The 25,337-nt window shown below is 48.3% G+C and overlaps 1 protein-coding gene across 1 annotated transcript in view; it reads right to left on the bottom strand.

The window, feature by feature from the left end:
* Positions 1-12,223: 12,223 nt before the first annotated feature.
* The window catches only part of Ptpru (protein tyrosine phosphatase receptor type U), a 68,923-nt gene continuing 55,809 nt past the window's right edge, over positions 12,224-25,337 (bottom strand). The window contains exons 22-32 of the mRNA XM_090334006.1: positions 25,063-25,160; positions 24,857-24,973; positions 23,617-23,771; positions 21,830-21,965; positions 21,236-21,385; positions 20,073-20,246; positions 17,584-17,724; positions 15,055-15,180; positions 14,774-14,931; positions 13,573-13,708; positions 12,224-13,350 (exon numbers count right to left, since the gene is read on the bottom strand). Coding sequence (XP_090190132.1) covers positions 13,288-13,350; positions 13,573-13,708; positions 14,774-14,931; positions 15,055-15,180; positions 17,584-17,724; positions 20,073-20,246; positions 21,236-21,385; positions 21,830-21,965; positions 23,617-23,771; positions 24,857-24,973; positions 25,063-25,160 — 1,454 coding nt within the window. The 3' untranslated portion in view covers positions 12,224-13,287. The remainder of the gene's footprint in view (positions 13,351-13,572; positions 13,709-14,773; positions 14,932-15,054; positions 15,181-17,583; positions 17,725-20,072; positions 20,247-21,235; positions 21,386-21,829; positions 21,966-23,616; positions 23,772-24,856; positions 24,974-25,062; positions 25,161-25,337) is intronic.

Consider the following 25,337-nt stretch of genomic DNA (forward strand, 5'->3'; position numbering starts at 1 on the left):
AGAAATGACAGATACAGGCAAAGTTTATTATGGTGTGGCTGACAATGGTCTGTTAAAATGCAGCCAGATGAGGAGTGCCTTGTCCGAGGGTTACAGTGGACCTGTTCCTGCTGGCTGCTGAGAGGAGAGTGGCCTCACATTGAAACTAAAGGAAGGTCAGAACCAGCCATTGTCTATAAGGGAGCCATTGGCTGCCATCACCTTGCAATATCCCTCCAAGGCCCTCTATTGGCAGAGGTTAGCATTACCACCAACAGAAAAGAAGATACCTTTACAGGGTCCTGCACTAGTATCACATAGTGGACAAAGAAGGGTGGACCTGGACCTGAGGGACAATGTGGTGACAAATGTGACAGTCCTTGCCTTTGACTAATGCACCTTCCAACTGCCATTTACAACCAAGCAACTGTATGTCTCCACCTAACAGGAGCAGCTAGTTGTTCTCTGTCCAAATAAGGAAGTTCTCACGCTTGCCTGAAATTAAGGAGAAACTTAGTTCTAACCACATTGCATTCATCGTTAGCTACATGAGTTACTCTCAAAATCAGTTCCACTGAATATTCTGTTTCCTAAAGACTAAATTGTAAAGTTAACCTCCAATAACATGTGATGTATATAAATAGTAATAGGAAGGAGAGAGAAGAAAATGATTAACATAGATATAAATCTATGTGCCTAACAAGCAAAGAGAAAATATGCAAAGCTACCATATTTCTCATCATCATAATTGTCCATAAAGGCATAATTTCTATCTCTGATTTCCTTCCTCCATTACCATGCCACATTTCCTTTACCCTCAACCAGAAACTCACTTAGTTGGATTTTTCCTTTCCTGGGAACAGGGAACTTCAACCTCATTCCTGAACGGTAAAGGTCCGGAATCACTCTGCCTTTCTTGGATTGACACAGTTGACTTTTACAATTGGATGTGAATTACTCAGAAACACCTGCAGAGAATCCTCTGAGTTCCAGATACAGTCCTTGCTCCCACTGTGGAGAAACAACCCAATTGTTCCTGAGCAATCAGGATCACCCCCTCAATAAGCAACACTTTCTGTCCATTTGCTCAGACACCTAAGAACCCTAAATGGTTACATGGCATTCTCACTCTGTCATGAAGAGGAGTCCATGTTGTGTCACCAAGTATGGCACACCACCTTTGGGAACAAAGACATTCAAGCCAGCCCAACTCAAACTTGCCATCTTAGAACTAGACTTCTGAAAGTGGGTGATGAAAAACAATGAAGGCACTGTGCCAGCTGTCACTTCTTACTCCTTGGCATTAATCACCCTTCAAAGACGTGCTTAGGAACCAGAGGACATTTTTTCTCTTGCAAACTGGCATGCTGCTCATCTTTGTCAAAAGATGACTCTGGGAGGACACTGGATAGCTCTGATTCTAGAGTACTTGGTGTCTTCCTGCCCCTGTATTAGTGATAAGCATGACACTCTATGGAGCCCCTCTCCCTAGACTGTAGCAGCTCTTCCACATCTGACTTCACAAAGCAGGATCTACGGGATCCCCAGTCCTCTTCCATTCCAATAATGGTTTCCAACCTATCTGCCTTGAGCCTACTGAAAAACCCCCTGACAGCCAGTGTCCCAACCCAGTCCCCAGCAAGTCCAACTACAACTCCCACAAGCAGATTCCAAATTCTATCAGCACATCTTCAGACAGTTCTCTGCCACTAACCTTGGCAAACAATTAGGCCATCTCTCACCTGGACAACTTAGTGAGCTTTTCTACCACCTAATGGGCTGCAACTACATGTTCTCCAGTGATCTAAATCCCCGCTCTGAGGAGGATCTGACCTCCCTTCCAAGTTGGAGTCTTTGCAGACTCCCCTCTTCTTCTTTTTTCTTTTCCTTTCTTTCTTTTTCTTTCTTTTTTTGTCAGCCATAGGGCTTTAACTCAGGGCTTAAGTATTGTCCCTGAGCTTTTTTGCTCAAAGCTAGTGTTCTACCACCTTGAGCCACAGTGCCACTTCCAGCTTTCTGGTGGTTCATTGGAGATAAAAGTCTCACTTTGGCCTAGTAGTAGTGTACTTACCTAGCATGCACAAAGACCCAGGTTTGATTCCTCAGTACCACATACATAGAAAAGGCCAGAACTGGTGCTGTAGTTCAAGTGGCAGAGCACTAACCTTGAGGAAAAAGCCCAAGGACAGTGCTCGGGCCCTGAATTCAAGCTCCAGGACTGGCAAAAAAAAAAGTCTCACTTTCCTGTCCAGGCTGGCTACAAACCATGATCCTCAGATCTCAGCCTCCTGAGTATCTATGATCACAGGCATGAGGCACCAGCTCCCAGCTTCTCCTCTACTCATAACAGTTCTCTTTACAGCTCTCCTTTATGCTCTTTTAGTGAAGTCAATGTGGTCTCTGTTTTCTGACTGACTGGCCTGGAATCCTTCCCACTTCCATTGCTTGAGTAATTGACCAAGTATTGTAACAAGGAGGGCAGAAGGCGCTGCCTTGGTATCTGGTTCAAAGCAAATCTCCCAACTGGCACCATACCTGGATTGTCAGTAAGCCTTTCCACCCTGTAATTAGGCCATCCGCTTCCAGGTGATAAGTTATGTGATAGTAAGTCCACTTTGGCATTTCCTCTGTTGTGAAAACAAACTCCTTGAGAAGAGGCAATTCTGCGCTGAATAGGACACAGTGTGTGAGACAACTCTGAGTACATGGGAAATTGTGTGGACAAAGACACCGCATGCAGGGCCAGCAAATCAATATTCAGAAAACAGCTTATCCAAGTAAGGAAGAAGCTCTGCTCTCTACATGATGAAATCAACTTACTAAGCAGGAGATGACTGGTTTATGAATAGCACAATAATGGTGGGCTCATGTTGGTCTTCTCTGTTGTGAAATGGAGCATCCAGCAGTGACAGTATCCAAGGTAGCCCTTAATAAATGGACATGTATGTTTTTGAGCCAATACATATTCAACATCCCTATTGCCAGAGTCATGGGCTTCCTGAACAATCCCAGGGGTAGCTGGGTAACTGATCCCCATAAGATGTATTAGCACCTGGTTACTAAAAGCCACCTGTGTAGATGTCCATCAGTGGGAAGAATTCACAGTCTATGCCCATTCCAAGTCTCTGCCACACCCAGTAGTAAGCTGGAAGATATTGCTCCAAAGAAAAAGTACTATCTCCATACAAGGGAATAGGTTTACTTTAAGAACCTTGAGTTCTACAGTGTGATTCACCTTTGGGAACTTGCCTGTGAATCTATGAAACATCCTTACTTGCTATGAGCACTTAGAGAGTCATTGCATCTCCTGGATCATAAGGACCAATTGGTAGAAGCACTTGTACTGAAGCCTTAACTTGCTATAGAGTCTTCTTTTGCTATGGCCTCTGCTTAAAACCGAACACCATATGGAGATCTTATCATAAGCAATACACAGAAATGTGACACATGTTGCCTCTAAAAATCCCCCAAAGCTTACCAAGTCTTTTGTCTTTCTTCATTATAGGTAGTATAACATGCAGCAAGTGGACTCTCACCTTGGAGGGGACAATGAAACATCTTCCAGACCACTGAGCCATCAGGCTGCACTGAGATGATTGCTGAAATCCGATGGGATTTATTTTCCCACCTCCCTGTCCACTTTTGTTGTACTTGCTATTCTTTGTTCCCCAGGGTCAATAAATTTGTCCTGTCTAGTGCCCAGATATGATGCACTGTAGAAAGTCAGGATGATCATCTTAGCTGTAGATTCTGACTTACCTCTGAAGTGGGACTGTAAACAAGGATGGTTGGCCCTTCTAGGTAAAAGCAAGGCATCTTCTCAAAGTGATACAGAGGAGAATGCAGCAGTTAGATAAATGGCTCCAAACCAAAGGATATACTGTGTTACTCCAGTAGAGACACTAAGTGTGAAATCAGCGTCATCCTTGGATGACTCATACAATACTCCAGTCAGTCTACAAAATCTACATAAGCTCTGCCCATATAAAAAAAAGGCAAGTCTTCATTATTTTCCGTGATTCTCTCAAGGACAGAGAATTGCCTCCAGTTCACTAGCACAGCAGACAGAGGAAGGCCCAAGAACTCCTTAGGCCTTTCCTCCCATAATAGCCTTTACTTCATAAGGCAGATGTTCAAAGTGGGAATTGTCACTCCAGTTACCAACTAGTCTGCTTCATGTACACATTCAGAAACTGGAGACATGACCAACTACATAAGTCACCACGGTGACTGATGGGTCACAGTGGCATTTTTGCATCCCCATAATTTCAGAGGTAGTAACTAATAATGTCCAATGATTATAGGTAGCTCCTTTTATCAAGTGCAGTCATTCTATTGAGGGGTTGCACAACTCTGTGAAGATGGCTTAGCAGAAGGCACATGACCATACATACAGTAGAGCTGCAGAATGTTTTCCCCCAAGGGCCCAGAGTCTCTATGAACCCAGTCTGGAGACTGGGTAAAAGGCTTCATTTCTTCAACATGGCAATTCAAGTCAGGTTTGAGTCACCAGTCACAGAGGTTGGTTTTTCTGCATATAAATCAAGCAGTTGTCTAGTAGGCTGCTCTACTGCCTCTCTAGGAACACAGTGACCAGTTGTTAGTTTGGTTTTTTTTTTACTACCAAGAATACCAGTGAGCCAACGCACTGTAACTCCTTTCTGCCCTTTACTGTAAATGCAATCATCTTGCCTTTGGCTATTAAGTAGCATGGTTTAGACTATGCTTCTCCAGAATTCTATCATTCCCTTGAAATGAGGAAGCCCATATAAACGGAAGTATGCTCTAGGATAGTATCTGGACTAGGAATACAGGTTCTACCTTTGGGCACGTATTTTTTGATGCCTTAGATACAAATGTCTTTTGGGAATTTTCATGAAGCAATTTAGGGGTGGCTGTGCAGGACATCTCTCCAATAACTATATCCTACAGCCTTTAGATTCCCTCTTCTGCAATATACCACAGAAGGTCTGGAATCTCAGCTTCACTAAATAAAGCCACCCCCAAGTCCAAGTTTTCAGCCAGTCAACAAAGTAAATTTTTAGTGCTAACTTTATCTACAGACATTCGGGCATCGGTGGCTCACACCTGAAATCCTAGCTACTCAAGGTGCTGCGGTCTCAGAATCACAATTCAAAGCCAGCCCAGGCAGGAAAGCCTGTGAAACTCTTAGCTTCAAGTAAAAGCCAAAGTGGAACTGTGGCTCAGATGACAGAGTGCTCACTTTGAGCAAAAATGCTCAGGGAAGGGCTACAAATGTGGCTTAGTGGTAGAGTGCTTGCCTAGCATGCATGAAGCTTTGGGTTCAATTCCTCAGTACCATATAAAGCAGAAAAGGCCAAAAGTGACACTGTGGCACAAATGATAGAGTGCTAGCCTTGAGCAAAAGAAGCTCAGATATAGCACGAAGGTCCTGAGTTCTGGCCCCAAGACCAACACACACACACACACACACACACACACACACACACACACACACACACACACACACACACACGGTCCACCATTAGGAATTTAGGAATTCAGAATGATTGTGGGTTGTCTTCCACTCTTGGACCAACTCCCATCTCTCATATACATTCACCAGGATTATGTCAAATCTTCCCATTAATAAACTTTCCTTTATGGTTCCTAGTATATACCTGACCCCATAAAGCACAGAGACTCTATAGCAGATCTGGTAAGCATTAAAAGATCCTTGGTCATTCCCTTTCAAGACTTCTGCCCCCTATGAGGTCATCACATAGTTTTCAAACAAAAGAAATCCAAACTCCTAAGATACAAGAAACTTATTTCTATTAGCAAAAGAGGCAAAGAGTGATGGGGACTCAAGGGTCTCTTTTTCACCTGAATCCAACAGGATGCCCCTGTTCCAAGTTGCAGAATCCCATTCTCCCCTAATTTATGCCCAAACTTTCCCATGAGAAATCTAGTGGTGCTATAAATTTCACTGACATTTAAATTGTGCAGCCCACACAATTAAATTTTATGTTTCATTTTCAGCGTTATCAGCCCTATGGTACATAAAATAAGAGGAAGATTCTTTTATAGGTGATGTGGGTCTCAAACTATGATGTGAGCTGAGAATTAAATGACCTGACCTTATCATTTTCTTTCTAATAAGCAGGCCAGTGCACCAAAGTATCCATCCCACACTACAATCCCATTACAAAGGTAGTGTTCAAGCACGTGGGGTTACTGGATCCTCAAGACATTGGCTTCAGTTGATATTAAATCAAAATTCATCTGAGACAATGGCATAATTATGGTGCCACTGTGCAGTAAATTACAAGCATCCCATTTTCCATTGACAAGGAGCAAGGCCCCTGCACTCAAGTTCAAGGAGACAATAAAGCCAATCAATATCTCATCTGTGAGAATCTGTTGCCTCACCCACCTGTTCTCAAGTCTAGGTCAATGGGGACCCAATCAGGACACAGAGCTCATACACATAACGTGAACATAGAAATATTAAGATGAGTTACAGGCTGGGAGTTTTGCCTAGTGGTTAAAGTGCTTGCCTAGCATGCATGAAGACCCGGGTTCGATTCCTCGGTACCACATACATAGAAAAAAAAGCCAGAAGTGGTGCTGAGGCTCAAGTGATAGAGCTCTAACCTTGAGAAAGTCCAAGGACAGTGCTCAGGCCCTGAGCTGAAGACCAGGACTGGCAAAAAAAAAAAAGATGAGTTACATCTAGCAAAGGGCAGTTGATTACAAAAAGCATCAGAAAATGGACACTAAGAGTCTCAGAGGTAACAGGTACAAAAGTGTGTGTGTGTGTGTGTGTGTGTGTGTGTGTGTGTGTGTGTGTTGCAGTGAAGTGACTAACAAAGGAAGCAAGGACTCAGAGACAATCCTCTCCGCTATAGATCTTTCCTAGGAGAGAAGGTAACCACAGCCTCTGGTAGCTATAGCCCTCAGGCTGGTAGCCTGATCCAAGAGGATGAGTTTGCTGATTTGCAGAAATAATTTCCAGCTGGGACTGAAGGTACATCTAAAGATGGTCTACATAGTCTACTGGACACTGGGCCTCAGCCCCTGAACTAACTGAGGAGGACTAAAGCCCAAAAAGGTAGGGGCTTCCTACCACTATCACCTCTGTGTCCCTCCAGCACCCTCAATCCACCAAGCCTAGCATTGCTTTAGCTGACAAACTTCACAGGGCTTGGATTCCATTATCACCCAGCAGAGCAAAGAAGGGTGTCCAAGAAGCTTAGCTTAACATACAGAAGAGAGCAAAGAGTTTATTGTGGGGAAAGGCCAGGAGAAGAGTTTCTATGCCTTTTAAAGGAGAAGCCCAGAGCCCCAGAGAGTGAACACTAGCCTCAGCTCTCCTAAAAAGAAAAGGCAATTACATTCTAAACACAACTCAAGAAAAGTCACATTGTTCCACTTTCAAATGAATAGAAAATAGAATTCCTGGATAGATTCCTCCTTCCTACCCCTGGGAATAAGTGGCAAGTGAGTTGAGACACATTTCGTTTTTCTTGAAAAGGCTTTCTCAGCTCCTTGGTTCCTGCTGAGTTAGGCCACCCCACCATCTGCAAACTCAAGACCTTCAGTCAGTCATCCAGCAGCATGTTTTGTAGGCCAACAAGGTGCCAAGCAATGAATCCAAAAGGCTATCTGGTTGTGAGGCTCAGCTTAGCCTACACATAGTATCTGTGGCTAAACCTGGCTCCAGGATGTGTCAGTGGTACCTAACAACTCCTAGACAAGAGATATTCCCAGAAAGCAATGCAATTCAGGCTTGGATCTTCCAGGGTTTCTCTGATAAGGATAAGAACAATGGCTTTGGAGTCAGGTAGTTAATCCTGTTTGGCTCTTTTCTTCCCACGTGGCCTTAAATGATTCCCCTGACTTCTCTCTGCCTGTTTTCTCATCTTCTGAATAATTTGAGTAACATCTATCTCTCAAGATTCCTAGGAATATTAGCAATGATCTCTGCATTAGGTATAATCAAGGGCTTGCCATAGGATGTATGCAAGCCCATCAGACCAAACCCATATCACCAACCTACAGGATTATGGAGTCCAAGATTTCACGAGGCTCAGAAAGTCGATGCATAGACCAGTACAGTAGCCTGACAATACCAAACATAAGGACACTGTCCTGTCAAGAAGACACTGAACCCAATGATGCCCTATTAGGGCCCTCAGAAGAACTTTGTCTACCTTCTTATTGGACAAATCAAGAGCTATAGCCCTGGGGAGAATGACTGTTGCTCAAGGCTGCTCTGCACAGCAATGGCCTGACTAGCATTGGAATCCAGACTCATGGCATGAGTCACTGTTCATCAACTGTTTGTCTAGAATACTGGATCCTGCCAGATCTGCATAGGAATTCTAACTCTGCAACTCTCAGTCATTCAACAAACACTCATTAATGTGTACTAAGCTCCATGCTCTGTGCATGGAGATACAAGTGAATGAGCTTCACGTGGCCCCAGCTGGCTACTAATACTCAGTCTCATAGAGAGGAAGCCAACAATCACCCCTGTGAGAAAGCAGGGAGGGCCCTGGGGAACAGGGACAGAGGAAGCAACAGGGGTGGGGAGAGGAGATGTGGAGGAGATAGTCATGACATAAATCACAAAGACATGCCATCAGAACTGGGCCAAGAGTATCAGACCAACAAAGGCAGAGCTACAAGAAAGGAAAGGAGAAGAGTGAACTGAGGTGCAGGGGAGGGACACAGCCAGCGAGAAGGCCTCTGTAGCATCCCAGCAGCAAACAATGGAGGTGTGAGCTCAGCGGTTGAATGACTCTCTAGTAAACATAAGGTCCCCAAGTTCAAACTCTAGTACTGCCATACACTCACACACCAAAAAAGTCACTTTGGCTATTTCTGTTTGTGATGATTCATGTTTCTAGCCTTGGGTTGAAGCTCTCTGAGTCTCAGCCTCCTCATCTATAAAAAGAGGGTGAAAGAGCATCCACCTCTTGGGCTCGATTGGAGATTGACAAATCATTTTCTGCCCCAGATGATGATCTGTCTTACACTCACACAGTGTTGATTCTCCAGGCTCAGTACATAGCCTGGCCTTAACCCAAGCGTGCCATGAACCACTTCCCTCAGCTCCCATCACAAATCAGCAGGGGGAAGTGAGTGGATCCCAGTGACAGAGATAGCCTACATGCCTGAGATACACAGCACGTTACCACCAGTGGCCAGCAGGGAGGTAATGAGAAGCGATGATTGCCTTGGCCACGCTGCAGCCTGATTTATTATGGCATAAGTAACAATTTAGTTCCCAGCAGTGACAGGCAATCTCTTCTTCTACTCATCTGTGCCTACACAAAGCCTGTGTGCCAGGCATGGAGTGGGCTGGGGGGTTCTGCCCACATCTACATAGCCCAGAGCCCTGGACAGAGCTGCACATCATTACTTCCTGTGCTCTAGGCTTTCCTGCCCTAAAAGTCACCACCCTTCCTGGCATCTGAAAACTCACCAAGTTCCCCTGTAATCCCTCATCAGGGACCTTGACACCACAGGCTGGCCACCAGGTACAGCAGTTAAGACCTAGGATTTGGAATCCACCAGGTGACCTTAGGTGAGTAAACTCATTGTTTCCTTTGATTTCTCATCTCCAAGAAGAGCCATAAACCCCTGCATTAGAGCTACTGTGGGGATTAAGTAAAAGATAAAGGGTGTTAGGCATAGAAAACAGCAATGGAGGGGCCGGGAGTTTGGCCTAGTGGTTAAAGTGCTTGCCTAGCATGCATGAAGACCCGGGTTCGATTCCTCAGTACCACATACACAGAAAAAAGCCAGAAGTTGTGCTGAGGCTCAAGTGGTAGAGCTCTAGCCTTGAGAAAGTCCAAGGACAGTGTTCAGGCCCTGAGCTCAAGCCCAGGACTGGCAAAAAAAAAAGAAAGAAAACAGCAATGGACACTAAATGAAAGACAATGACCAACCAGTTGGTTCTCTAGGGACTTCACAACAATACTCCTTCTCTGTGCAATGGTGTTGGGCTTTGATAAACCCAACATATACTGAACATGTCCTAAGTCAAAGTGCATTCAATCCACTTCACCTACCAAATCTTATTGTTAAGAAATATAGTGCCCTGAAGAGGATGGGCTCTTTCCCTTCCTGGTCACATGGCTGAACCTGGAGCTATACTTATTGCCTGGCATCAAAAGAGATGATTACACCATATATTGCTAGTCTGGGAAAAGAGCAAGATCCAAAATTTGAGTAGTAGCTTCTAGTGAGCGTGGTTGGCCTGGGCATGGTAGCACATGCCTGTTATCCCAGCTAGTCAGGAGGGTAAAGATCAGGAGGACTGAAGCTCAAGGTCTACTTAGGAAAAAGATAGTGAGATTCTATCTCAACGAACAAGTCCAACCTGATGGCAAAAGGGATGTGGTCCCAGGTACTCAGGAAGTAGAACAGGAAGATCACAGTCTAATCCAAGTCAGGGTTAAGCAAGAACCACAAGACCCTGTCTGAGCAACTAAAAGCATAAAGGGCTGGGGTGCGGCTCAGGAGGAAGAGTACCTGTCTAGCAAGCACAAGGCCTAGAACTCCATCCCCGGTACCTCCAGAAAAAAAACCTAGAAATTAAATCATCATAAATATTGATTAACATCCTTAACATTCTTTATTGGACAATTATCTGACTAGGCAGTAAGCTTTTTAACATGGTTTATCTATAAGTCTCACAACTAATCTTCTAAGTATCATGATGTTCACTGAGAGGTGTTGGGAAGCTATGCGATGTCATCTTCTGGCATGGTGTAGCTGGGGTGGACCCTGACCTGATGGTCTGGAGTTGTCATTACTCCTGACATCCAGCCCAGCCCCAGTGCTCCCAAAGGCCATGTGAAGTCAGGCAGGTAGACCCACAATCCCTCCTTCCTTCCCTCCAAATGCCAATGTTTCCTAAGCACCGGATCCAAGACAGGCCCTTTGCTGGGCAGTGGATACAACAAGATGAAACACAGAATCCTCTGCCTAAGGAGCTTAATCTCTCATGGAGCAAAGCAGAAAATTATATCAACACCACCCAGAACATGTGTGTATCAGTTAGCTTTGGCTATGTAACAAAGAATCCCAAAACTTCGTAGCTTAAGAAAGAACTGGTTTTTAGCTCTCAATTCTAGAGGCTAGTCAGTTTCTAGTAGTCAATCATGTAGCTCCACTCACCTGACAGATGGGTCTGGCTGGAAGGTCCAAGATGCTCTCATTCACAGGTCTGACCATTAATTCTGACCAATCGTAGAACGTGCTGATCTCTTCCAGGTACCCTCAAAATGACAAGTAGTCTGTATGGGCTCCCTTACAGGGCAAAGTTCCAGGAGGACAAAAGCAAAAGCTGCAAAGCCCGGAATCCACAGACTGTCACTTCTGTCATTCTGCCATCCAGAGCAAGTCATACTCTATTTATTGCTCAGTCAGGATCTGAGACGTACATTTGGGCCCTTACAGTAAAGCTCAGAGGTTGGTTCAGAATGAGGGTGAGTGGGTATGTACCCTAGTCAAATGGGACCAGAATGGCCCAATATATTCTAACTCAGATTAAAGGAGGTTAAACCATGAGGTCATTAGAGGGGGTCATAGCCCTTGACCCAAAGAAAGCCAATTATGGGAATAGAATCCGTATGCCATGGAACTAGTTTTCATCTGAAGAAACAGGCCCAGTAACAGGATTATCTCACCCCAGGTCACACAGCAAGCTTTGGCAAGCAAGAGAGGCTCAGGAGTCAGCTCACTCCTATTCCAGATGGGTGATGACCCTCCTTAGGGGTCTGTCTCCTCAGACCCATCTCTGTCTTGTTTCTAAACTGGCCTTGCATTGTATGAGACTCTTAATCACTGTCTCATCAGATCTTAATATGGTCCATCTTACAGGTAAGACACTGAGACCAGAGACAGCAGCTGATCCACCTAGGGTCTTCAGCTGACTAACCTGGGGTTTTTCTGCCTACCACCAAACCCTGAGTCTTTCACGCTGCCCCTAACCCAACCTACCCCAGGGCAATGAGAGGCAGCTTCAGACCTTGAGAATATCAAGATGAAGGCCACTGCCTAAGGAACCATTTCAGAGGCCTGGGTAGAAGCAACAACGTCTAGAACTCCTTGGAATGACCTTCACAAGTAGAAGGAGCCTGGTCCACATTCCCACTATTTTACAGAAAGAAAAACCGAGGCTAGCCTAGACCCTAAGTGCACCAGGAGGCTGGGGTATGCAAGCAGGTCTTCATCAAGCTGGTCAGACACACACAGGGCCGCAGAGTGGCATTCAGAGAGCACGTTTATTTACAAAGCGCTTTACAAACATTACCTTATGCCTCCCCACAGCCCCCTGAGAGGTAGGTCAGTAGTCATATCTACAGTTTACAGATGGGGAAATTGAGGCACGGAATGTGGGTGTGGCCTGCCTCATTTTAAAGAGACCTTCCCACCCATCCATCAAAAAAAAAATAACAAAATAAACAACCAAAAAAAAAAAAGCACTGATCCTCCATTCCCCCCCCCCTCACCCCCATCTCCCTCCTTCCTTTGAACTCTCAGGGTTGTGACCAGCTCTGCTCCAGCACTGCCCACTCCCCAGGGAACAGCCAGACCATGAGCCACAGGGACCACAGCCCCAGGAACTGTGGTTCAACCTTGCAGACTGTGGCACACTGGCAGAACCAAGCGATAAGAGTCCTGAAAGCTAAGGAAAGGAAGGGATGAGGTGGCTTCATTCTGCGGATTCTGGGCCAAGCCCAGAAGGAGCCCATACAGGTTATGGCAGGGATAGACAAATCCTGTCCTAGGAAGCTCAGAGCACATGTCAGGAAAGCAGAAGTGGGGAGGGTAGTGAGCTAACACCCCAGGGGTTGCAGGGCAGTGAGGTGAACATCTGCAGAGGAAGGTCACTGTGCTCTACCAGCAAATCAAGGAGAGCCCAGCCTGCCCAGCACCCTCAGGGGCTCCACCAGAAGGGATTCAGGATGCCAAGACCCAGGTCCTGCATACTTAGGCCTGGGACACTCTCTGCAGGACCACGCTCATCTCCGCCAAGGGCTGAGATGGAACCAGGCAGAACAGCTGGCTGATTTCCTCCCATCACTGTGGCAGGTGGTGCCAAGCCTCTCAGCACAGGCCTGCAGGTGGGGCTGGGCTGCAGTCTTGCCAAGCTCCTTCCCGGCCCACAGCCTGCCCATGGGGACACCAGGAGGACCCAGCATTCAACTCCAGCACTTTCCCCACCGGGCTATGGCTATGCAGAGTTGGGAGCACAGGTCCTCCTGGCTAGTCTGGGATGTCAGGCCTGGCCCTGAGTGCACAGCAGGTGTTCTAGACCAGGGGTCGCTATCTTGACTCCAGCCCCTCCAGGTACTCCAGGGCCACATCGTAGCAAAAGTGGTACTGATCCTGGGAAGAGGAAAAGAAGGCATCATGAGCCTAGCTACTTCCTGGAACTGGAGAGGGAAGACACAGGTGAGCCCTGGGTTACCCAGAGTGAATGAGAGCAATGCCTGACATCACAGGACTAGAGCCAAGTCCCCAAGGCAGGATTAAGGTAGGGGGAACAGAAACCCAGCAACCTGGCCTGGCCTGAGACAGAAGTGGCAGGTCCCAGGAAATGCCCCTCACCATCGTCTCCACCATATTGGGCTTGTAGTTCCGAAGTGTTTTGGCAGCAAAGAAAACATCCACCAGGCTGTGGCAGCGAATCATCTCCAGGACTGTCGCACAGGCGCAGAAGGTGCCACTACGGCCGCCCCCATTTCTAGAAGGCACAGGAAAGGTTTGTGGGAAGTCGAATCCAAAAGGTGAAGGACAGGGCCCAAAACCAAAAGGTATGGGCGGGAGTTCTGGAGGCCCCTGGGTGAGGGGTGGGGCCCGGAGGACAAATAGAAGACTAGACACAGCTTAGAGGCTAAAACTGACATGGAAGCCTCAAGTCATCTCACAACATTATGGAATAAAGGCCTAATCCTAGAGAAAGGAAGCCAAACACTCAAGAGAAAAATAGCTGGACAAGGGCTGTGACAGAAGGGCAGCATACAGCCTGGCAGTGTAGACAGCAAGTGCTTCACACCAGAGCCAAACCTAGAGCCTCCCAATCTCTCTACTCCAAGCCTCACCCCTACTGCTGAGACTCCACTCATCACACAGGATGGGAAACAACCAGCTTTCAGCCTCCTTCCCCCACAAACTAGAACTGGCCAGGCCAGTACTGAATCCATTCCCTAGTGTGCCCTCCCTGGCTCAGTTAATACCAGATATGTGAAAATGTGGGTATCAATGGAATAACTGTTCCCAGACATGAATGGAAACACAGATTTATCGCTGAGGCAAGCCTAGGAATGAATGAATTAATCAATGAACAAATGAGTAGATGAGCAGATGAATGATGGATGGGTCAATAGGAAGATGGATGTGTGAATGAGTGAATGAATAAATGAATGAGTTGGATATATGAGTGGATGAATGAGATGGATGAATGAATGAGTGGATGGATGAATGATATTTGCACTTGCACTGCATGAACAGCCCGCAATGCCACTGACATAAAAAGCATGCTATGGCTGGGATGTAGCTCAGTGGCAAAGCGCTTGCCTAGCAAGTGCAATGTCCTGAGTTCGATCCCCAGTATCAAAAAAAAGAAAGAAAGAAAGAAAAAGAAAAGAGCAAAAAAAAACCCAAAACCATGCAATGATCTTATGAGGTAATAGTATCTAATCAAGCAGATGAAGTCAGGCACCACGCGGCAGGGCTGTGGAGTTGCCCTAGGCGGGATCTGTACCCAGGGTTCCAGGGGTTCCTCCAGGAAAGGCAGGCAAGCACTCACAGACAGTGGACCACGGTGCGCCCGTCCCCGCTCTCCGCCTGCCACTTGTCCACCTCAGCCAGCAGGTGAAGAAAAGCCTTCCTGGAGTCGGGTGTGTCCCGGTAGGCAGACCAGCGCAGGAACTGGAAGTGCCGCACCAGCAGGTGGCCCTCCTGCAGCTGGGGGCATGGGCAGCCAGCCAAGGGGACATGAGCACTGGGCCCCTGATGACCTCAAATGGATCACTCACAGCAACCCAGCTGTCACCCAGGTCCTCACCCTTGGGAAATCAGCCCACTCACCCGTGAGATGTTCTGTACCCGGAAAACTCGGGCCACCAAGTCTTCATCCGCAGTGCCTGACACAAACTCCACCTCCATGAGGCCATACTGCTGCCGGCCTGGCTCTGGCCAGTATTGCAGGCAGGGCTGATGGTAGTAGGGGCAGAGAGAGGAGAGCTGGGGAGAGCTGGGTGAGGCTCACCCTCACAGCTACCCCTCCCCCAAGATGCCAGCCAGACTACCCACCACCCACTCAGCTGACTTCAGGGCACACTTGCCTGGAGTGCTCAACACTGATGCTTTTGTATCAGCCTTCACGGATGGCAGGGTGATGTCTAGCGCACATGTCTAGGACTCCTCCATTGCAACATACTCGTGCCCACCTGGGCAGTGCACACACACACACACACACACACACACACACACACACACACACACACACCTTCCAGGGACAGGCCTACGTCACTCTACTCAGCCCTGGCCAGCTCTTGCCTTCTCTTTCACTGTCTCTGACCTCAGCACCAACTCAGAAGTGGGGTGTCACATGCCAGCTCCCCACTAATAGCCAAAGGGCAGGGTCCTACCTATCTGTCCCTGCATACTGGGGCAGAGACAGGAAGGGGACAGAGGAGCCACAGACCACACGTACACATTCACGTCCTAAGGGCTGGTCCCTTTGGAGCCTCAGCTTCTAGTCTTTTCCATGCCGGGAGCCCATTTCTCCACGGTGAAACTACAGTAAGTTAATTTACCTTCTGAGCCTCAATTTCCTTCTCAGTAAGATGGTAACCACACTGGACCCATCTCCTGGGGTTACGATGGGGATCATGTGAGGGTATATGAGGAAGCTTGATGTCGTGCTGTGCCTGGCACAGAGTGGGTGCTAAGTACACGTCACGGTGAGGATGGCCGTCACTTCTGAGATGGCCCCCAACTCATCCCAAATAATATCATGTCCATCAGCTTCCCTCTGACCACAGCCCCAGAAGGAAAGGACTCTGCCTTCCTCTTTGTGCCTGTGGCAACCCCGGAGGGTCAGAACTTTACACACACTATTTACACTTCTGCCTACCTCCTCATCTTCCTTCCTACATTTCAGCTCAGATAATGCCTCCTTGATACATTTTTCCCCAGGCTTCTCTGTGCCCCAGTCAAAATCCTTTTCCCTCTGTGCTGTCATCACCATATCACTACTGGAACTTGCGTTTGGACTTGATGCTCTAAAAGGGATTGGGTCTTCTCCCTGTGTCTATCCCACTGCCCCCTACAGAGTCTGGCAGGGACAGTCCTTGGGGAAAGGTGGCTGAATGAATGAGCAAGAAATGATGCCTGGGTGAGCTTCCTCTGAGTCCTTGTCATTACCCTAGCAAAGGTGGGCATCTGCCATAGCTAGTCCTCACTGCAGACCCCCACTCAGGTACAGACGCCCATTTTCTACAACCCCAGATCATATACCAGCGGGGTTCATAAAGAGCCCAGCTAGTCAGGCACTGGTGGCTCATGCCTATAATTCTAGCTGCTCAGGAGGCTGAGATCTGACGATCGTAGTTTGGAACTAGCCCAAGCATACAAATCCAAAGACTCTTGCCTCCAGTTAACTAGCAAAAAGCTAAAGTGCCAGGTATTAGTGGAAAAGCCCAGCAACAGTGAGTAGCCCAAACTTCAAGTCCCATTGTACTGACACTAACAAACAAACAAAAAGCCCAGCCAGTGTCACTCAAGGAAAGTCACAAGAGGCCATTCTCATTTTATAGAAAACCCTCTGGCCTCCTGGAGCATAGAGCAGAAGCACTAAGAGGGCCAGAGGTTTAAGGCATGCAATCAGACAGGATTGGAAGACTGAGCATCTGCACTTCCAAAAACTCCATCCCTGGGTTCCCCCAAAGGGAAAAGAGGAATAGTAGGGGCTGCCCCTAGGCCATCACAGAGACAGTGGTTGGCCAGCCTCATAGGAACTGTCTCCCTGATCATCTTCTTCCTGCCATGAACTAAGTGCCTATGACCTGCCAGGCACAGCACAGCTTCCTATCAAATAGGCCCAGTGTTTTCTCCATGTTTCAAAGAGGGAAATGGAGGCTCAAATAGGTCAATAAACTTATTGCCTAGATCAGTCAGAAAACAGGAGGCTTGAATTTTACTCTACCTCAAAGGCCTGCCCAACTGAACAGCTTAATAGAGCTAATAAGAAAGCAGAAACTGAAAAGGGCAGCCAGCATGAACATAGCTCAGCCACTTCCTGGCTACAAGACCTTGGAGACAGCTCTTTACCTAGGTGAGACTTAATTTCCATAATTTTCTCAAAGCTTCCACCCCAAGGTCATTGCAGATTGTAAATAAGACCCAAAGTACAAAGCTGACTTCGGCCATTGAATGAATTGCAGTATGTCTGCTCCGATACCATTGTTTTACAAATGAGGAAACCAAGTTTCTGGGAAGGGAGTATGGCTCATCTAAGAGCACACAATGGACAGGTGGCAGGGCAGGGCCACAACATATGACATGGGGCCCAGAACCCTGGAACACACCAAGGCCCTGGCAGTGGGGCCTTACCCAGGCAGAGTTGGACTGGTTCAGCTGGTTGAGCATGACGATAGAGGTGCACCCATAGTCGTACACCAGCCGCCAGAAGTCAGGGGTGGTACTCTGCAGCGGGTGCAGGGTCACGATGAAGGCCGCACTCCGTGTGTAGCTCTGAAAAAAAAAAAAACTGACAGCACAGGTCTGTGTACAACCCTGCCATGGCAGAGGCTCTGTCACAGGCTTTCTTCCCACTCAGCCCACCCAGAGCTGGAGAGCTATGTCCTCAGGACTAGATGATCCTCAACGGCCTACTTCACAGAGGCCTGAGCTGATGAGCTGGACCTCTACTCTGATGAGTAGAGACCTCTAGGTCTCTACTTCCAGCTCATGGTCTCTGCAAACAGCAAAGAGCCTCGAAAATGAAGCCAAACTTGCTCCCTGACTTGAGAACCTTGTAACTACTATCTCTGCTGCTCAGACCCAAATGTCAGCATGGCTCTGGTCTCTCACTTCATTCTAGTCTTTGCTCAAACTCTTGAAATAGGCCCAGGCTCTCCTTCAACCTGTGTCCTGACCAGTTGCTCACTACATCAGTTTCCAGTGCATGACATTTCTATCCCATGTCTATTAGGGATTGCTCCTTCCCAGCCCCCTCCCCAATGTCAAGTTCAAGAGAGTAAACGTCTCAAAAGTTGGCCTCTGCCCAGCACCTTGTAGGAGATCAATAAATATTTCTGGATAAACAAATCTCCAGACCACTTGCACCTCCATGGACGGTGTGAGACCCACCCCAGCACAGTGATGGGCACTGACTCCGCTCCACCTTTCCTTGCCTTGCTTGTATCAGAGCTCTGGCCTCAAGTCTCCCTAGGGTCCTGCCTGTCCCCACTATGCCTTGCCTCTCCATCTCCCAAGCTCTTCTCTTACACTCCATTCCCCTGACCTGGGGACTGCCTCAGCTTCTGGGACTCAGGCCCTTGTCTGGCTTCCTCTGGTTTTAGTCCTGACCTGTGGCCTGAACAAACCCTGTGCTGCCCTTTGCAATCCTGCATGTGATAAACAGAGACATAAGGTCTTCCCAGCTATTCCCAGGACTCTGAAGGCTCCTAGATCAGCAGTGCTCAAAGCCAGGCCTAGTCAACTTCTGAACTCAAGCTGAAGCTGCCAAGGAGAGAATGGGCCATCCAAACAGAACCTGGCTAGTTCCACTGCAGTCCTAGAGGCAGATCTCAGGGCTCCTGGGCTGACTTTACCTGGCTAGACTCGGGGGCCTGGAGGATACAGGAGGGGCAGGACAGTGCTAGTAGCTTCTCCACCTAGCAAGCCATATTAACTCAGGCCAGGGAGCCCAATGTGACCTTCCCAACTCCCACTAGAGGCTCAGGAGGCTCACCACTTCAGTGCCCTGGGAACAAATGGGCATACCAAGGCCATGAAGGGAACAAAATATTCTAATACTCCAGAGCCCCTCAGTAGGCCCTATACCCCCAGGCAAGCCAGTAAGCATACACCTACTCAGTACTCTCCTACTGAGGAGCTGTTGGACAAAACTGAGCCACAGAAGATCCTTCTCCCTCCTCTCCCATCTCTCATTTCCATGCAGAGGAGAGTGTCCTGTGGTACTGCTGCTAGCTGTGGCCCCCATTTCATTCTCTCCTCCCCTGGGTGAGCTGCTTGGCTCCGTTCTTTCCTCTCAGAAGAATTGTTATTGTCCCTGTCCAATCTGTGCCTAATGCCCACCCATATGGGGAGGGTCCAGCTACCTCTGGAATGGGAAGTCATCTGACTGAGGGATGAAGACAGAGCTGGTCCTCAGTCACATCTTTTTTATTTCCCCAGTATAAGGTCTCCTATCTTCTTGGCTTGCTTTGCACATGGTTGGTGTTCTATCATACCTCCAATCTGGCTTTTGGTTGGTCAACTGCTGATGGACTGTTGGACTTCCTTGCCCAGGATGGCTTTGAACCACAATCCTTTGGATCTCAGCTTCCTCAGTAGCTAGGATTATGAACATGATCCACTGGTGCCCAACTCCCCTGGTCATATGTCTGTAGCCAAATTAGCTTATGTATTCTGTCACAGCTGGATCTCCAGATGTCTTTTACCTGTCTCTCCTGTCCATAGCCAGGGAGGACCAGGGACAAGTGACCATTCCAAACCAGGGTCTAGCTCTATCTCCGCAGGCTGTAAACACCTCTTAAACCCTACCCCTAAGCCTTAAGACTGCTCCAGCCAGAGTCCCCTGAATCATTCCTCACACTCAGCCAGATCCTGGAGACAACCCTGCCCAAACTCCACAACCCAGACCCCACTGAGGCTGAGAGCAACACCAGAGTGGGAACACTGAGTAACGGCCATAGTCTATCAGTGGGAATTGAAGGATCACCCCATGGGCCTGGACCCCAGAATGAAGGGTCCCCCCCCCACCACAGCTCTGTGCTTTGCTCTCTTGTTTCCTAGAGCCTTGTAGACCCTGCTGGGATGGGGTGTTCCCATCCCACCCCACCCCCAGTTCTCACATCAGTCAGGGCCGCATTGATGTAATTGTTGGGGTCCCCATCGGTGGAGATGAGGAAGGGCAGGCAGCGGTCGGGTGGCAGAACATCCATGCTGCGGTTCTTGTCACGGTTCCGGGGCAGCAGGGCAATGCTACATTCCTCCACATCCAGCGGTGGCGTGACAGAGTTCAGTGTCTACAAGAATGGGGTGTGGACAGAGAGGCACAGCCATAGCTTGCTGAGCTAACTCACAGCCCCACCAGGACACTGGGCTGGGTTATTAACTCCTTGTGTAGCTAGAGAAACTGAGGAACCCAAGCTCCCAATCCCCAGCCCATGCAGAGCCTGGGCTGAGCTCTGAAGCCTGGAGTCTGCCTCACCACCACCCCAGTAACTTTAAACAAGCTACAGGATCTCTCAACCTTGGTTGTCCTCAAGTGTACAATGGGAGAACAACACATATGTCTACTTCACAGGGCTGCTAGAAGGATGAAGTGAGACAATGCCAGCTCCAGGGCCTGGTGCACCTGGAGCTCAATCCACAGCAAGATCAGTGAGGACGTTACTAGCACATCAGTGCTTTGACAGCAACAAGCTCTAGAACCCCACTTCTTTCACAGAGCTGGCTTCAGGGACCAGGCAGAGGTGCTGACCTGCCCTGTTGATGGCTCTGTCTGGATAGATTGTATGATGTGATTCAAGCCATGGCTCTGGACCAAGCCACAACTGAAGTCGTACCACTCTCGTTCTTTGTAGTTACTGCAGCCATTGAGCTAGACTTTTTTACTTATGACAAGAAGAGTCTTGATAAATTCAAGCACTATAAGACAATGTTAACTACCTTTTTGGAAGGCGTAACAAAAATGAGACTCATTTGTCTCTGAAAATGATTTGTTCGAGGCTAGTCACAGCTCATAACTAGAGAAGCCAGGATTTGAACCCAGGTTTATCTGAGACCAGATAAATCTGAGGCCAGGGGTCTGAATGAACCTTGCTGATGTACTACCTCCTCTACTGTCTCAGTCTTTCCTTGCAATCCAACTCTGTTCCTCCAGCTGTACCACAGATTTTTCCTTCTTGTTTGGCCTTCGATGACTATAAAACTAACACACACACACGCACGCGCGTGCACACACACACACACACACACACACCCCACAGACACTCACACCCTCAGTCCCCACCTGGAACTCTTCCCGAAGCTGGGAAGAATTGCTCTGAGGATCTATACGAATCATCTCCCTGTAGGTAGCCTTGAACTCATTGACAGGGATGGTGGTCTCCCCACATAGGCAAGCCTCCAGAATTGCATCGTGGATGAAGATGTACTGTTCCTAGAACAGGAGTTGAGAGAGTGGGGTTGATGATGAAGGGACCAGGAGCTGGAGATCCACAGGGGAACAGAGGATAAGCAAGTTCAAAGTTGGACCAAGGTAAGCCAAGGCTTTCAACATCACTTGAGGTAATTTCCAACTTCATGCCCATAACACAGGCAGGAGATGCTGTGGGAGGTGAGGAGATAGCCCAAGAGCCCAAACCTAGTGAGGATAAAGCCCAGGTATCTCTTGACTACAGAGCATATTGTCATTTGACCTATCCAAGACAACACAGCAGGGCTGAGTTCAAGAAGGCTCTAAGAGGTTGGCACCCCCACAGTTACAAAGGATTCTGGGACAGGACAGAGCACAAGGACACCCCTCAGATACATTCTAGCTCTGAGCAACTCACTACAGACCCAAGACCTCGCGGCAGAGATGGCACAGCACTGAGTTGCTCACCTCAGTCTGGATCATGTTGACACGCCGGGAGCAGAGGGTCTTCACGCAGTTGTAAATGTCCACAACGCCCTCACACTCAGCCATGTCTAGCATCACATCCAGGACAATGTAGCAACCTGTGCGGCCAGTGCCCGCGCTGGGAAGAGAGGTCAAGGGCCACATCATAGCCTTGCAAAGGGAGCCAGGACCAGGGAGAAGAGAGGAGGAATGCTTGCCATCTCTACATGGCAAAGGGCACAGGGACACAGAGAAAGAATCAGGAGGCAGGTGGCTGGGAGGATTTGGGAGAAAAATGATAGAGGACAGAGCTAAGGAGACCTTGCGGAAGGCAAGAGGAGAGTGCAGAGGTGAAGCTGATCCTCCTCAGTAGCTTAGACTGGGAGAAAAGGACAAGGCGATAACCAGGGATCCATCTCTCCTCCTGGATGTCCCCAGACCTGCACACTCACACCTTTTTACACACTCAGGTACTTCCAGGTGGCTGTCCTCCATTTGAGCTCCCAGAGCAATCTGGCACACTTTTATTCAAACACTTTCGGCTACACGGTGGCTGTGTCTATGGCTGTCTCCCCACAGGGAGCCTGTCCAGTATGGCACTGTGTTAGATTCAACTCTGGGACACACATGCTCAACTCCAGGCTGAGCAGAGCTAAGGAGGTGGAGCAGCAGACAAAGACACTAACAGTTTAACTTTGAAAATTGTGGCATCAAAATGGTAGTGAGTACGTATCCCTGACATGGCTGGTGGGAGCTGGTAACACACAACCATTTGAATGGACAGATACAATGCCATCTATGCAGGGACTAGAACAGGACACAAGGTGGATGACCCTTACAAACATAAGGTGGAGGGAAAGAAGTCAGGTAGCAAAGAATACAGATGTACAGTAGGCTCTGTTTATATGACATTCAGAACCAAGGTAAGACCATCTGTGCTTTAGAAGCCAGGACAGCAATTGTTTCTGGGAAGGGAGAACCTTCTGGAACTAGGTGAAGGGTTCTATTAAACTTTCTTGCTTTGAGTTATAGCTGCGTTCAAACCCAGGTATGTGAAGACCCACTTAGCTGTACACTTATTATGAGTGATAAAAGTACATATTACAGTGAGTATATCAAGTGCAGCAATAATTTTCCTTTTTAAAATAGTGGTATATCTTAAAAAGAAACTGGCAGGGCATAGAGAAGTATGACACTACTGCACAGAATCTGGGGCCTTCCTAACACTCCAAGCAGAAAGGCCATGGTCTTATGGGTTCCAAGGATCTGCAGAGGCCCAAGGGCAGAGGGTTAAGGCCTCCAGGGGAAAGGGCAGGAGGAAGACTTGGAACAGGCACACAGCAGAGAGGCAGTTGGGGCCACAGAAGCCAAGTTGGCAAGAGATAAGGATGGAAGAGGGGGTTTAGAAAGTCCGAGGTGGCAAAGGTGAAGGCGAAGGGCTTGGTGGGTGTGGGGGGGAGACAGAGAAGTCCTTCTCAGCCTCTGGCCAAAGGTAGCATGCGGCAGGTGTGCCACCAACCCTTGGCGAATGAAAACAGGCTGGACTTGATTCTGTCTAGTACCTCACCCACATCCAGGTCCCCTGTGGACTCCAGTAGCTCCTCTGGGCAAAGGGCTCCACAGGCAGGAAACAGGAAGCATGCATGGGTGCCAACCTCAGAAGACAAAGGGCTTTGGGGGGAGTCATTTCCTCCTGTCCCCTGTGTCCCATGTGGGCTGAATCTAGGCCTTGTTATTGCCCTTAGGGACCTTGATGCTTCCCCACTCCCTGTCCTCCTTGGGGCTCCCACCTGCAGTGGATGACAATGGGCCCAGCATCAGGAGGGGTGGAGGCCTTCACACGTCGGATGAAGGCCAAGAGCCCAGTGGCATGATAGGGGACACCATGCTCGGGCCATGCCGTAAAATGGAACTGGCGAACCTCATGCCGAGCGGAGTAGCCTCTCTGTGGAGAAAGCAGTAAATACAACAGTCTCTGGCAAGCATCTGTCAGACATTCGCTGTGGGCTGAGCCTAGAACAATGGTGGTGAGCACCTCCCTGTGCATTTACTGGTAAGACAGGTATAAATGTCCCTGGTCCAGATGAGAAAACCAAGACCCAAATAGAGAATCCATTTTTCTGAAGAAAAAAATAGACATTCTTTATCTATGTTGGCCAGACACTATACCAAACTTAGGCCTATGCTGTTGAATACTGAGATTTTTTTTTTCCTATGCCAGTGCTGGGGCTTGAACACAGGGCCTGGGTACTTGCTCTGAACTTTTCTGCTCAAGGTTAGTGCTCTACTGCTTGAGCCACAGCTTTCTTTCTGGCTTTTTGGTGGTTAAGTGGAGATGCGACTTTTCTATTTGAGCTGACTTCAAACCTCGATCCTCAGATCTCAGCCTCCTGTAGCTAGGATTATAAGCATGAGCCACCAGTACCCAGTGAAGGGTTATTTTGACTCTGGGTTTGGTGTTCAGAGAGGAAACAATCTCTCATCTGATGGTGTATGAGCAGAAGTCAGGCCAAGCAAATATTTAAGTCAGCTTATGTATGTGTGTGAGCATACACATGCCCGTACTAGGGTTTGATCTCAGGGACTCCTCTTATTCAACTTTTTGATTCACAGCTGGTATTCTACCACATGAGCCACCCTTCTACTTCCAGCTTTTTGCTAGTTGATTGGAGATAAGAATCTCTCATATTTGTCCATTGCATTGGCTTCAAACTCAGACTCCTGAGTAACTAGGATTGTAGGCAGGGCAGATTTTACAAGTGATCAGATGGGATTGTGGACAGGACCTGCCAGTCCATGACCATGTGGCTTCCAATGTATGATGTAACCATCCTGAGACTCATTTTTCTTATCTGTAAAATGGAACTACGTTACACACCCTTCCCACAGCCAATGAAGGCTGCAACCATGTATGGAATGGGCTCAGCCATCTTGATTTCCTCATCATCTCTAACTCCTCGTGGTGTCAAAGGCCCTCGGTTGGTTTGGGTTGGGAGAGGCCCTAAAGGGAACAGGTGTAGGGAGACTCACCCGCTCCAGTGCAAAGGTTCGAACCACATAGTCAGCCAGCGTCTCTGTCTTCATCAGCGTGATCTTGATGTCCCCATACATGTCTGAGTCCTCTGGCCAGTACCGTGAGCACTTGACCTGTAGTCCGTACAGCATGGGGCTCAGAGGACCTGCTGCTGATCTCTGTGGCCCACCTTGACCACAGCTGAGCCCCCAGGCCAGCTTACCCTGCCCACCTCTACCAGCTTGGTGATCATGACGATGCTGGAACTGTGTTCCTGCCACACCATGCGCCAGAAGTCGTAGATCATCTCAGGCTTCGGCCCTGGGGGCGCAGAGGATGCCTGTCGCTCAGCAAGGTCTCTGCCAGGGCCGGAACACCTGCTGCCCAGTAGTACCCCCAACAAGAGCTCTCTGGACCCCGATGGGGGCTTTTTGCTCACCTCATATGCACCCCACCAACTGTCAATTCACCTATAGAGCCCCAAGTATGGGGGGAGGG

The sequence above is a fragment of the Megascapheus bottae genome, chromosome 6 (genome assembly GCF_031878675.1).
Source record: "Megascapheus bottae isolate mThoBot1 chromosome 6, mThoBot2.hap1, whole genome shotgun sequence".
Classification (NCBI taxonomy): Eukaryota; Metazoa; Chordata; class Mammalia; order Rodentia; family Geomyidae; genus Megascapheus; species Megascapheus bottae.